Source organism: Convolutriloba macropyga, chromosome 4, assembly GCF_964194025.1.
Source record: "Convolutriloba macropyga chromosome 4, txConMacr16.3, whole genome shotgun sequence".
NCBI classification, from domain to species: Eukaryota; Metazoa; Xenacoelomorpha; order Acoela; family Convolutidae; genus Convolutriloba; species Convolutriloba macropyga.
Window position 1 is genome coordinate 29,982,706 of NC_134471.1, and position 15,229 is coordinate 29,997,934.

General features: G+C 37.5%; 2 protein-coding genes across 2 annotated transcripts in view; one reads left to right on the forward strand and one right to left on the reverse strand.

Annotated features, from left to right (window-relative positions):
* Positions 1-15,229, forward strand: part of LOC142337601 (cilia- and flagella-associated protein 298-A-like) — a 364,848-nt gene that overhangs the window by 143,259 nt on the left and 206,360 nt on the right. The gene's annotated exons all lie outside the window — the stretch shown is intronic.
* LOC142337598 (C-terminal-binding protein 1-like) lies at positions 1,017-14,921 on the reverse strand. Its single transcript, XM_075386942.1, has 6 exons — positions 14,641-14,921; positions 14,432-14,576; positions 14,154-14,360; positions 13,513-14,024; positions 2,708-2,921; positions 1,017-2,455 (listed from the first exon to the last, which is right to left on the reverse strand). The coding sequence occupies exons 1-6, from the start codon at positions 14,887-14,889 to the stop codon at positions 1,983-1,985; spliced, it is 1,800 nt and encodes a 599-aa protein (XP_075243057.1). The 5' UTR covers positions 14,890-14,921; the 3' UTR covers positions 1,017-1,982.

The window sequence follows — 15,229 nt, forward strand, 5'->3', positions numbered from 1 at the left end:
TACATTTATTGACTTACCCTATCTGTTTGCAGCAATGGTCTAGCTTCAATTCTTTCGTTTACTTTCATCGACTATTTTGGAACTTTGTGCCAGGGACGGGCCCAAAATCTTGTTTAAAATAACAAAATGAATTCCCATCAGCTTCCAGCGAAAAAATCAAAGTTATCACCGCAAAACATTTCCGAAATACAAATAACTTCGAGAAATTTTTACCGATTACTTAAGAATAAAAGCTAAAAGACTGCATATCATTCACTACCCTGTTACGTTATCGGTTTGTTGTTTTCGAGGACAAAAAATTGCGCAAAAGGCCAATACATTGAGCCAAATTATTACAATTTTCGTTTGAGAGCAGTTCTTGTCTATGAACTGCAACTTTTGCGAATTTAACGTTTAGCTCCAAGATCATTTGGGGTTCTCTGGAGTATTGGATTTACTTTTTAACGAACCATGACAACAGCTTGAAAAATCTGGCTGCTCACCGATCTGCAGGTTGTAAATAGATTCGCAGCAATGAGTCAATTCGACTTCAGTCACTGCATGCTAGTACTCGCCGTTTTGTAAATCACTGTTGTTGAATTGAATACAGTAACGTTAGCATACTGGTCAAGAACGTTTTCTAAGCGCTCTGTTTTATCATGATGCGCTGCACAACAGGCGAATTACACAGGATTTTCATGCTAGACCGATAAAAGCATGCTAGATGCTGGCTTAAAAGTTGACAGACCAGACAAAACGAAGATATGGGCAAAACGGCATGTTACATCCAGTTTTGCCAACAAATCAAAGAATATCTGTCTAAAGATAGGCGAATTAATGCTTCTCAAATATCTTCCACTAGAAACTTTAATTTAAAACGTTGAAATAAGGACAATTTTTGTGATAGATTATCGTTGGATCAAGTACAAGCATATCTTCGTTTTCAGAACATCTAAACTTAACAGTTGTAAGCTGTGATGCACAAATTTTTGATTTTATTTGATTGGTGTTTAAAAAGCCTGAAAACTAAGCAGAAGGAACAATGAAAGAATAAATTTGAAAATCTCAATGTAATACAAGTAGATAGTATTAAAGACAAACACTTCAACTTCAATAAAATAATCAACTCGAATCAGTACTGCTCCCAACGTTTACAACGAAAAACGCATCACACATATGGGCGAGGAAAGAGAGCGACTAGCTCACAGTTTTGATGAAATTCAGTTCACAATCACCTCACAGGGTTCGCGTCAATAATAAAGTGAGCAATCCAAAATCACATCAATCCATCAACGTCTATGGATTATCACAGCTCTGGTTGTAAGAATGGCATGGTATGGTATCTAACGGCTACAGAGACCAAATAAACTACAAATCGCCTGCCTTTCTACTTTTTAACCAAATCTTCTAAACTCTTTTAAACTTTTTCAGACAACTTTTTGTAACAAATATACAATGTATAAATAGACAAAGTTAATAATAAACCTGTTCAACTAACGCGAAGGCACATGGAGCTATGCTCTCACAAAACAGTTACAATTTGTGTTTAAAAATGCCGATCTTTACAATCACAGTACGCGAGCATAGTTTCATGAAAGTTTTTCAGAGAATGTGAAAATGAAACCTAAAAGACTCCCGACTTTTAGTTTAACTTCTAGAACTGAATAACGAGTGAACAAAATAACTGTTTCAACACAAATTTCGGAAGATCAGTTCTCTGCAATTCTTATTTGTCTTGCGACCACCCTTTTATGCATTGGTGACCGGTTTTGCAGGACCTAAAATGCCCATTCTCATTCCATTTGGAGAGCTAATTCATCACAATTTTTCAAGAATCCGTCAAATAATTGGAAGGGTATTAGATTATTGCAGTGGATTTAAAGTTCATGTCATTACTGTCCAGATACTATGAAAAAAAAACGGGTACAATCTTTTCTTTGGTGGTCTTGAGATCTTAGCTTAGGAATGGACATCTTAGCTCATGAGTTGTGACTCCATTAGCATCATGCTTCTCCGTTTCCATTTTGGGCTGGGTTGACAACAGCAGTGGTGGAGTCCACAGTTGCGGAGTTGAGGTTGGGTGGGGTGGATGCAGCTGGGAGTTTGGGGCTGGCGCCTCTGGAAGTTCCATTTGATGCAGCAACACTTGCGGCCGCTTTGACAGTAGCTTCCAGCTGTGCAGCCGTAATGGTCGCAGCTGGCGGGATGATAGGTTGTTGGGATGTCATTGAACCCACTCCTGGTATTTGACCAGCTGCGTTTACACTTTGAGTCTGCTGCTTGATAGTGTTGTTCGTTGTGGTCGAGGGAATGTTGTTCAGCTGCTCAGTCACAGCAATCAGGTTGGACAAAGTCGATGGCACCTGGGCGGCCGTGGGTTGGGGCGATGCGATGGCGGGGGTAGTTCCGCCTAAACTGGGTTTTGAGATTGACGGTGGCGCGATGCCAGACAACTGATTCTGAAGAGCTGCAGCGACTGAAACGAAACAGTCAACCATCCTTGAAGTAGTTGCTAACTAACATACAAATCTGCCGGCACGAGAGAAAGAACTAATCAGGAACCGCTTTTGGGAAACTGCTTTCATCCAGTCACAACTACAAAATTTATTAGGAAAAAATTCCGCCAATGGTAGTAAATTATGGATTTCCATTTCGAGTTAAAGTGGAACGAAAAATGACAAATCCCACACGGAACAGCAAGAATTTAAGAATTTTGTATGAAATGTACCTTGATAGGCAGCGCTGTTGGGGTAATAGGCGCCATTATTGAGGTCTTTTAGAGCTGCTGCGGCTGCTAGAGCGTTGGCCCCTGGAAAAGCCTGGCCAATGGAGGCGGCTGCCGCTGCGGCTGCAACTGCCGATTGTTGTTGTTGCTGCTGCTGCTGCTGTTGTTGTTGATGCTGCTGTTGGTCATTGTATGAGTTGGGAGATACCAGAAAGTCCTGCCAATCACAAACAAAATTTGGATAACCAATATCGCGTTTTGGTTAACAACTTCTTATCCAACTTTTGTCTAGAAAGCTAGCGAACAATTTTTGATATCATTTTAATCTAAAGAATATCTGCGTAAAAGCCCATGATAACTCAAATAATACTATGCAAATTAAGCAGAAAAAAGACGCTACGCTAAACAAACAGCTGATTAATATGAGAAGCTGACCCCTGAAAGGACGCGATGGCTCTAAATTCAATTATCTCTAAGCTGAAGAAAGGGACTAAAAGATATGGTGATTCAGATTTAAATTGAGATCCAAAAACCGGTACCATTATTAAACTGTTGTCAACAATCCAGAGCGACTTTATTCAGCTGATAAAAATTTAGAATCAGAGCTTCTATGATCACGGAAAAAACTGGCCGGAATTTACATTCAAAAACAACCGACTAACGCGACCCACGAATTCCTCTCGAAGAGCACACTGGGGCTATATTCTGTTGTTCGATTACTTCATTAACTAGTAGGCTTCAACTGATTTTACCAGGGCTTATTACAGACCACTAAAATTATTTAACAAACTGAATTTCAAGTTATATTAAGTACACTCATACAAGTGTACACTCTTTTACTTTGGTGAAATGCAATCTAAATTGGATCATTGAATTGAACAGTACCCCAATTATAGTCACGTTGTGTAGCTGTCCCACGAAAATTCTTCCATAAAAATTTTAAATTCGACTTCAGAGGTATGTCTTTTATGTACTATTCTTCGATCTAGACCAACTAACAACACTGTCAATGACCACACTAATACGACAAACATGAACAAACCAATGTTGGACAAATTGCTCTCAAATGACAGGCGGCGCAATTTAATTCAGAAGGCGCTTCAGTCTAGATGACTTCTTATGGGTGCAAAAAAATCTGACCAAGGAGGGATTCGAAATCCCGACCTCGGAGTAATACACTTAAACATTAACTACTCCACAATAAGTGCCTTGGTGTAGCTTACCTTACAATCAATTTTGTTTTAGCAACAGACAATTTCCGAATAAGAGCAACTTAGGTCATGCAAAAATTAAAAAGTAAAGAGTGAAAAAGTCAATAGAGACGTGAACTCGAAAGAATATTTTTGAACAAAACATCGAGTTGTCAAATATTTTTAGACAAGTTGTTCAAATATTTTTGAACAACTTGCCTAGTGCATTGAGGATCGAGGATGCAGGCAACAGATTTACAAAGGTTACCTCAGTAACAATTAGGGAAGACGAAGTAAAGACATAAAAAACGTTTAAAACAAACAAGGCGGCTCGGTAATGTGCGATGGCACATAAGGTTCCGACCCCGCCCATCCGCAATTTTGGCATAATTGTCTACCAAATGAGGAACAGATAGAAAAACCCAAAAAATATTTTTTCAGAATCCCAAAAAAGTCCAAGTCTTCTTCAAAAAACTCTGTATGAACGATAAGATAGCCTCCAAAGCAAATAACTCAGTGGAGTAAAAATTTATGCGTTAGATTGCTGTAATATGTCATTATTAAGAAAGCGAGTCAAGACGAACAGCAAAATCAAACAACAACAACAACAAACATTAATTACATCAAAAAATTTATGTCCCTCTTAAAAACTAAATTTAATTAAAAAGTCAACATACCGTCAGATAAACCTAAAAGTAAACAAAAATAACTTATAAATCACCAGAAAACATATGCGACCAGTCCATAAAAAGGTTTGGTAACAATTATACAAAAAAGAACAAAAACAGTAAAGTAAAAAAATTAACTTATTTTTTTTGAAACAGTTAACTACAAAGTAATAAATACCATTAAGAATCAATTAATATTACCACAAATTTACGATTTCCACTGTTTCTATAGAAGGGCATTAGGACCTGTCCTTATTCATTTTTTAAAGCGGCTAAAAAGAACAACAAAAAACAAACAAAATTTCAATCGAAACTTGCCAGAAAACGCTGTCAAAACCGTCAAGCCACATTTTGTCCCTCAAAATATATTCGATTGCGCCTTCTTGAAACAGCTATAAAGTACTACGTGGCCATTCATTAGTAAGACTAAGTAACAAGTAGACAAAAAAGCGAAGTGCTAAAGTAATACTTTTAATTTTTTTTGCGAAACAAAATTACATTCAATGTCATGAAAGGCGTTAATTACAAAAAGAACTATTTAAATAGGGTCGTTTATTCATGAAAAAGAAGCCCTCGAGACCTGCAATTATCCAGAATATTTCTTGCATCTACAAAAAGAACGTCAAATATGACAAAAATCAAACTAAATTACTTTTTTTTTTGTGAAAAACCGGTGTCGAAGCCAGTAAGGTCATAACAAATTCTTTAAAAAAAGATTTTGGGACACCAATCCCATTTATTCCCTTGACACCCATAATGTCATATTTGGTCTGTAATTAACTAACGAGATTAGGTAACAAAAAGAAACATAAAAAGAACAAAATTGCGAAATTGAAAAGTTTTTTTTTAATTTTGGAAAACGATTGTTCAACGATTTTGGAAAAGTCATGAAAGCCATCAGCTGTCTATTAAAATCAGAATATCGGTTCTTCTATTTTTCCATGAAAAGCCAATGAAAGCTATCACTATACAGGAAATTTCATACGACCGAAACGACAAAGTATAAATGACAGTTAGACAAAATTTGAAAAATTCAATTGATTTCTTCAAAAAAGAGGCGTCGAGGCCGTCAAAACGATGATGTATATCTTTCACAATTTTAATATGTGCCTTATTGTGAACGCTAATAATGTGACAGGAGAACTGTGATAATGTGACAAAATTAGAAAACGTGAAAAACTGTCAAATATCAAAACAAACAAAAATCTGAAATCTTGTAGTATCAAAGCCAGAAAACAATAACTTCAGGCTTAAAACTGCAACCGAGAACAAATGTTAAATCAGTAGAAAGAGTAAGCAATCTTTCTTTGCTGAAACTAAGCTGGAAGTTTAACAAATTAAGAAAAAAACAGAGGAAAAGTTAATTAAGCCATTATTTATTGAAAAGTCAATTATTTTTAAAAAAGAGAAACGACCATAAACTTTCAAGTAAAAAACTAAATGCATTAGCTTCGAGCTGCTTAGTAAGCGAATTGGTTGGACCTATCACTCCTGAGTTTTGATTTGATTTTTGCAATTTTAGCAAAACTGACGAAAATTTAGGCAAAAATTCCGGAAAATGTGAATAAAAACAACGTGAATTCACTACCTTTCTCAGAAGTTTAAACCTCGATAACTCCCTGTAGAAAACGAAAATTAAAAAAATCTTTTTAATTCCATATTCTACGCTGGACGAGCTTTCTAATGATACCAGTCTCAACTCTCTACGATGAATATATCGATCGGCGAAAATTCACGGAACAAAAAAAAACCCATTTGAGTATATAGTTCCTCCCCCCTCAAGAGGGTCGGAACAATTACTCAGCAGCAGAACTTTTTTGTACCATCCAAAAAACCTCCTCCAAAGAGTGGTAATTTGGTATATGAAAAAAAAATGCGAAGCAGGACAATCCAATACAGAACATAGCCGGCAGATTTCCGGAAAATGGCCGCGATAGACGCTTGTGGCATTCCATGAGTTGAAACAACTAAAAAAATAACATAGAGATTGACCAGCAGTCCTTTAATTAACCACTAGACTTTTTGGGTTAGAATCGGACTGTCAATTTTACGAGACACATACGCTCTATAAGAAAAAACCCAAGAGTTTCAAAAATAATATTCGAAATCAAAAACTCAAGACTCTAATACTCAAGAATTGGGGCATACGTCTGGCACCACTTAAATGCAAGACTATTGATCTTAAACTAATAAATTTTCATAAAACGTTAAGTTCATTAAGTGATTTCAGAAGTAATTTATTTTTTTGAGTGAGGTTAAGTCACGCAATTGACCTAAAACCCGAACAAATGACGTCACGCACACAAATTTTAACTGCGAAGCAGTAGAAGTCACTGAAATTGAAAATGTCAATTTCAAGAAGTCAGGTCGCAAGAATATTCGATAGAGACGAATTAAAAAAACACGATGTCCCCAATAATAGCCTCTATTCGCGGCTATTAATAAACACAACAAAAGAGATTAAAAAACTGGAAAACAATTTCTCAGAATAAGTGTTTCCTAACTAACTTTGTTGAGAACTTGAAAAAAGGCCTATCTATAAGAAAACATATACCAACCACAGTCAACAGACTTCTTTATACCAAACAGCTACAAAATGTGCCGTAGAAAAACTGTACACAAATTCAAACAAAACATTTTTACTAAGAGATTGAACAGCTCGATCCATTTCAGCTATTTTAAACTTAAAAATGAACACCACCAATTAACTCTGCAATAAAGGGTTGAAATTAATGCGAGCTTAAATAGTAAAAGATCAAAGGGGAAAAAAGATTATAGCAAAAAAGATCAAAAGAGCTTAAATAGGAAAAAATTCAAACGTGTCAAATTTTCAATAATCTTTCATCATCTAAAGACCATCTACAAATGCCAAAAGTGATGAACAATAATTTTTGCAAGGATAACTGCTAAAACCGACATATTAGAAAAAACATAACCTACTAACTTCGGGCGAATTGATCTCAAACAACCGGCGGGCGGTTGGCTTCGTCAGTAGCTGGCCACGTTTTAGTGAGGCTAGCTTTAGCTTAATTGAAGAGGCGTGAGATGAGCGAAGCGGGGAGGGGGGGCACCGGGGGGGTTGTGGGGGGAGGTGGGTCAACTTCTAAGAAGCGCCCTTCATACTATAAGTATAAATCTCCAAAACAGCTTCCGTGAATCGCATAAATGGAGAGTAGTGAGCTGAATGGGTCTTAAAAGCACTTGATGCTCGCTGGGCGCTACCTGTTATCCCGTTTTTGAGGACGAAAATTCAAATGGGTCAGAGGAAAAATCGGTCAAGCGAAAAATTGCATAAAAAGTGACATGACTAATATAATTGCTAGAAACTTCGTTTGAGAGCAATAAAAAACCCGGAATTAAGGTGAAAACTGTCAATTTACCTTGCACCAATTATTATACTTACCTGAAATTAATTGTCTTAAAATGAAAACGACAGAAACCAGCTAGTTCCAAAAAGATCACCAGCAAGAAACAAGCAGGTAACTAAATCACATTTATTGACAAATAAACCAAAAAACATAAGCGGAAGTCGAAATCGAAAAAAAACAACTAAGCAAGTAAAATTTTATTAAGAAACAGCTATTAGATACCAAAAATGGACAAAACGGCTACAAAGTATTTTAAATTTATACGGTTGTATAAATAAGACCCTTTAAGGTGACCATACGGTTGCCACTAAGACTCTTTGACGTACATTAGGGTTTGAGACATAAATGAAGAACGAATGATACAAACTAACAGAATAAGTGTTTTAAATTATCTGAGATGAATCTACTGAGATAAAACAATGAGAAAAAACAGTTTATTATTATCAACAACTTTCTGCCAGCGAGATAAATGAAAAACTGTCCTACTTATAAAAAAGATAGACCAATCATAGCCATCACCCTTCTCTTTATACATAACAGCCGGCGACTACAAAAAATAGCTGCAAAATAGCCACGCAGTAAAATATAAACATCAACAGATGTTGAACAGCGTTGATGACATCATTACCAGCTAAAACTGTACAGAAACTCCAATAGAGCATTATTTTAACAAAGACTTTAAAGACCTCAACACTTTTCAGATAAACGCTAAACTCATTTCAGCTATAATAAACCAAAGATCAGCTACAATTAAAATTCAGAAATTTTTTTTCCAAAATAATCATAAATTTAAGGTGTGCTTGGTTGGGGAAATCATGGTTTAAATCATTTCTGAGTTCAGTCAATTCTCAGAAAGTTTTCTTGCGATCAACCTTGTGCCCACAAATCACCATGGCGCCCACGCAATTGAGTATTTGCCTTTTATTTGTTCCCAGAAACCCTCACAATCGGGTCCTCAAAATTTCTTCAAAATCAACCCACACAATCAGGTTGAACAGAAGAAATGAGCATTGTCCCCACTCATTGGGTGACAAACAAGTTCGCGCACAGCAATAACTGGGCAAATAAAATTGGGTGAGTCAATACTGTAAATTACCTATTGTGGGGCTGAAGGTGTTGTCGCAGGAATGAGTCTCATAACAGGGGATCTCTGGCGAGCAGCATTGTGGCTGAACCTCTCATTAAAGTCACTGAGACTCCTTGAGATAATCGATTGTAGGCAACTGATAAACCAGCTGGTTGAAAGTTTCGGTTATCGGCAAGCAAGGCTATACGTTTCAAAGTTTTTCGGACAAAATCTGAGAAGCCCCCGAAAGATTCAAACGCGAGTGGTACAATCTGGATACCTATTTCGGCACATTTTTGGGCATATTGTTCATATTTCCTATCTTCAGCATTTGTCAGAGCAAAACCACACCTCCTCGCCGCATCTGAAATTAGACTGGGCTGCAGTGGGAAGTTATGGTTACGTCTAACGCAGATGGTTGTCCCGCTGACCAGCTGGGCAAGTATATGTCTCCTGGCCTTGAGTTATTATCTGGAATCAAATTTTTCTGTTCGCAGACGGGTGATAAGTTTGCGGTCGAGCAAGCAGCAAATATTCTATCCCTCACTCTATCGTGCCGCGATATCATATCCCCCCGACCATGACAGCTTAAAGCGTGATCACCCAGCTTGTCCAGTCTGCCGTTTTGACAGTAAGGGCACTTTCGTTCCTCTATGTATAACGGAACATCAATCCGATACTTCAATGCGGCTCTGAATTCATTTGGCTGAAGGTGAAGGCCCAGACTAGGGATTAGAGGTGCGGAAAGCCAGGCACCAGATTGAGGCAACGTTAGTGAAAGCAAACGAGCTTTCTCCCGATTTGAAGTCTGATCACCAAGAAGGTCAGAAAAAGCAGCATCGTCAAGTGCCTCCTGAATCTTGTGTTGCGTATATTGGCTAATTTCTAGATTCTTCAGTTCTTCCACTGTTTCTTTGAAAATTTGATTGTCTGTAATTTTCTCACCGGTTATTTGTTCCACTAAAGCGTCTGCCTGCGATACTGACCCAACAAACGCCGCTTTCAATTGGTCAATTGCTTGTCTAATTGCAACGCCAGTTTTGCTTATTGGTAGACAAGCCTGCTTCCAAGCGTTGTCACTTATAAGGGTGCCTAACATATTCTCAAATGATGTTCTCTGAAGCTTGTCAAAATCCTGCAAAACAACAGAGGATTCGTCAGATGGAGTGTTACATCGCAGGGAATATACCATCTTTGGGGCACCAAGACAGCTTCAAAGAATTCCAAGCGCACAATGTGGGTCGTCTAGGTACGCCAAGTTGTCGAGCAGTTTTTCTATTTTGATGACTCTTTTTCTCAAAGATGCAGCAACAAAACTGGGATTGCCGATGGCAGCACCCAAGATCTCAAGTCCTTCTTTGCTATTTCTTTTTACTCTGTTATCTATAGCGTTCAGATCAACGGGTGACCAAAGCTCACATTTTTCTATTCTGAGCTCTAAGCCGCATCCTTCACCCAAATTTGTCAACAAATTCAATGCTGTGCAAAGTTGTTGGTGGGTACCAGCAAGGATGCCATCATCCAAATACCAATTATGCTGTACTAGATTTGGTAATTTTGTTTCAATTTCTTTAATGATTGGCCACAGAGCTAGTGAAAACAAAAGCGGCCCCAAAGGATCCCCTTGTTGGACTCCCGATTGGCTACTTAAGTATGTGTTGTTAAAATGCAAATGACTGTGTTGTGAGTAGCAAAAAGTCGCAAAAGGGGCAACTCTAAAAACTTTTCCAAATGATTGTACGATCATTGAAAACAAGCGAAACCAATCAGTCGCAAAGAGAACACAGGCAAGAAATAAGTAGGCAGCTCAATCCCATTGAGAGACATTAATTTTTAAAAACGGCAAAAAGAGGTCAAAATCGATATAACAGCTTAACACGTGAAAATTTATAACGAAAAATCTATTACCCACCAGAAATGGGCAAAACAAAAAAAAAATGCATAAAATTGATACCGTTGTACAGTCGATCCCATCAGAGGTCCACAGAAGTAAAAAAAAATAGATTACACAAATTAACATGTTAAAAGTAAATAGGAGTTCAGAACTAGAACAAATAAGAGTTCAAATAACTTAGCTCAGATGGTTGCTCAATCTTCAGATTCTAAGCGAAAAAATTTCAAGCTGCTCACTAATACCAATTAGCATTTGCCCTAAAGAACTCCAATAACTTACTGCGCAACTTATTTACTATACAGCGTAAACTTGTTAACCAGTTCTAAACTGCATCCAATTAATGAAAAATGAAAGTCAGAAGTCAAAACCGAAAATTGTGACTTTTGTAAAACAAAAAAAAATTGCTGCAAAATAAAGAAAAGGTAAACAGAGTTTTAAAACACAAGGGCGAAATAAAAGCTGATTGACGAGGGCTATAAGAATTGAGCGGAAAACTGAAAATAAAAATAACGACAGAAAAAATGTTTGCTCAACAAAAACTTTGTAATCTAATAAAAAGATAAGAAACAAAAACAGAACTCTCTGCTTTTGACCTTTCCTCAGTAGATTGACCAAAACATTTTTTTTCACGTGTTGCGTTTCCTGTTTCACATACAATCCATATTAATAAAATTGATCGTAAAGCCTCTAAACCAATATTCACCTTAGACAGCTTTTAACTTTCTTAGGGGTAGTCAAAAAGAGGGACAGCTCTTACATATGGCCGTCAAACAGTACATTTGAGTTCAAATGAGACATTCGTAATACCTGAAGAGAATTTATCAAAATCGCTGTAGACAGAAAAAGGACTTAACAAAGCTTATCAGTGTACGCTGTGCAAAGCACATCAATTGTTTCAAACGAGGCGTTTCTACAAAACATAGCTGGCAGATTGCCAGAAAATAGCCGCAACAGCTTCGTAGATCTGCAGTCTCAAAAAAGTAAAAAAGACACCAAAAAATTCGTATTTTCATTGAAGGCTGATATGTAATAATTTGATTAAAAATCTGTTTTTGCTGCCTCTATTAGCTGCTATCAAATAACCTTCATTTAGAGTGACACACACCCATTTGACCTTATCTCTTTAAATTAAAGTAAATAAATGTCAATTTCAAAGTGATGAAGTCATTTTTGAGAATGAGGTATGTCAAGTATGACCAAAAATGTAATCACGCGAATGAACAAAGAAACTCGCTCCACTAAGAGCGAAAAATGACATCATGCACGCACTTCAGTTGAAATTGCACGAACGAATGAACAAAAAACAGATTTAAAGTGGTTGTGACATCATATGGTCGTCACAAAAATCGCGACAACGAAATTAAAAAAACGTAGGACAAGTCCTGACGAACAATTCAAAGAATTTTCATTGACTAAACAGAAAACTCGACCTAAAACGGACTATGAAGGGATTGGGAAAACCATTTAGAAAAAAATCCGATCGAAAAAATAGTAAAAAAAAAATAAAAGTGAAATTGCCGCATGTGAACAAAAAACCAATAGCGAGAGAGCGAATTTTTGTTCAAACACCGTTTTCTCAATCTACTTAAAAATTAGAGCGAAAAAATTTCACGCCGCAAAACCACTCGCTTTTTCGCTCCATTTCCTGTTTCGGCGTGACCAAAATCACTACTCCAATTTGACTTCAAAAATCATGAAAATGTGTGAACAGATCTTAAAAAAAAGACAGCGCCCCAATACAATTCAAATTCTTTGAATTGTAACAAGAGAAGGCCAATAATAGCCCCAGCTATCGCTGTGCGGCTATTAATAAATTTGTCCACGTCAAAAAATCTAGTGCACCGGGGCTGATTGGGGGCGGGTTGGGGTAACAGCACCGGGGGTGGAGGCAACAGTGGAGGGGGTCAACAGTGGAGGGGACTTCAACCTAAGAACCGCCCTTCACACCATAAGAATAAGTCTCCGCAATTTTGAACTGAAAGGCTCTAAGAGCACTTAATGCCAGCTGGGCGCTACCTGTTTATCCCGGTTTAGAGGACGAAAAAGTCAAATGGTTCAGACGAAAATTGGTCAAGCGAAAAATCGCATAAAAAAAGACTGACAGGACTAATATAATTGCTACAAACTTCGTTTGAGAGCAATTAACAACAATTTGACTTCACAAAATCATCAGAATGTGTTAATAGATCTGTAAAAACATCACAGTTTAAAGTGATTCCATTGAAAAAAATTGGACAAATAATAACATCGCTATCGCTTCGCAACAAAGATGGGACCAATAACAGCCTTGCTATTGCTTCACAGCTATCAAGAGAATATATCATTTAACTCAAGGTCACAAAAAGCAGGATAAAAAACCAAGATCAGATTTGGCTAAGTTCATCATTGATCGAATATTGTCCAAAGAAATGTTATCATTGGCATATTTAGGCAGTGCAATAAAAATCTCCGATTCAACTTAAAAATCGAGATGCTGCTGCACTGCCAAATCTCGAGAGCTTCTCGATTATCATCATATTCCTATTACTAAAGAAATACATGGATCCCATAATTTATGAGTAATAAAAAATTATTAGGATCCCATAATTTATGAGTAATAAAAAATTATTAATTTATGTTTACCTTATTGACACAATTTCTAAGACCATCTGGGATTTTTGAAGTGAGACCACGAAGCATCTCATGGGCAGCCTCCTTGCGGACTTGGATACAGCTCTTGTCACTGAACCAGGAACAATTAGGAGTGCAAATCACATTTGGGGCCAAACTGAGCGGGCTCTCGTTGAGACAAAATGGTTCATTTTCTAGACAGTCCAAGGCTACGCCTTTAAGCACTCCCAATTTTAGGGCATTGGCTACTGCCTGTTCGTCCAACAACCCACCACATGCAGTGTTGACTAAAAACGCGCCTTTTTTCATCCTGTGGAGTGCAGTGTCGTTAATCAGGTGATGTGTGTGTTCGTTCAGGGTGCAGTGTAGTGATATACAATCACTGCGTGAAAGTATTTCATCAAGGTTGTCAGTTCGCTGAATTCCAAGGCTTTTCTCAGTGCCATCAACAACGTAGGGATCGTAAAAAATGACATCAAATCCAAAGGCTTTTGCTCTGAGTGCTACAGCTGTTCCAACTCGTCCTACAACAGAGCGGGTTTGAACAATTAGCAATTAATCTAAGCGCTTCATTACTGATCTTCAATCTGAAACATCCTATTGAGCATCCCATGTAGATATTGAAGGATAATTGCAATATCAATACAACCTACCGAGACCAATCAATCCAAGGGTTGAGTAGCGGATGCGCATCGATCCCTGTGCTGCGCTCTTGATACTTTCAATACTTGGGAACTTATTGCCTTCCTTTACTTTGGTGGCCAGTTCGAAGGTCTTTCTGTATAAGTTCAATATGTTGCATATTGTACTGTCCGCCACTTCTTCGACGCCATAACTTGGAATATTGCACACGGCGATTCCTAAATCATGACGAAATATGCAATATCTTTCAAGCTGTTCAAAAAAGAATTGTAAGACATTAATTTCTTACCTAGCTCACCGGCTCCTTTGATGTCAATGTTGTCAAAACTGCTACCAATCCGTACAATAATTTTCAGACACTTAAACTTTTGAAGGTCATCTTTAGTCAATGTGATAGAGTGCCAAACCAATGCACCGACAGCTTCATTCAGGACCTAAATATTAGGACAAATACAAATACTGAAAAAAATACGTCTCATAACGTGAAAAAATACTCACTTTTTGATGTATTTCAGAAGTACTTGTCGCATCGCAAAACGCAAGAACGGCATTATCTTTTAGAATGGGCATCTCCTGAGTACAATCTCGTCCATCTAAGAGCGCAACAATTGGCTTCTCCATTTTCTCAGGTTTTTTGGCCACTGAACCCATGTTTTCAGCTAATCTATCTATCCGAGGCCTTTTAGCAGCCGGATTATCAGTTTTCTGCTGTAGAAGTCCTTTGTCGACAATGTTATCCATAGTCATCTAAAAGTACGTACTTATACAAGTGGGGAATGGTGCCTCCAGCTTTCCTCTCGACAACAATAAATTAGCATTGAGGGGAGCAAACCAGGCAGGAAAATATTCTTAACATTGTAACTCAAAACCGACCAGTCAATACCTCAGCAAAATATCTACAAAACAAGAAAAGCAGATACAATATTCTGAGAAGATCCGGTCATTTGCTAACTATTGGTCTTTCCCACTATAAATTCCCTATTCTCAGCTTGGTGGTCAGATAACGTCAAATACCATAATTGTTGTTGTTGAAGAGAATTTACAACCACAGCTGTGGGGACACTGTCCCTGTTATTATTATTATTAT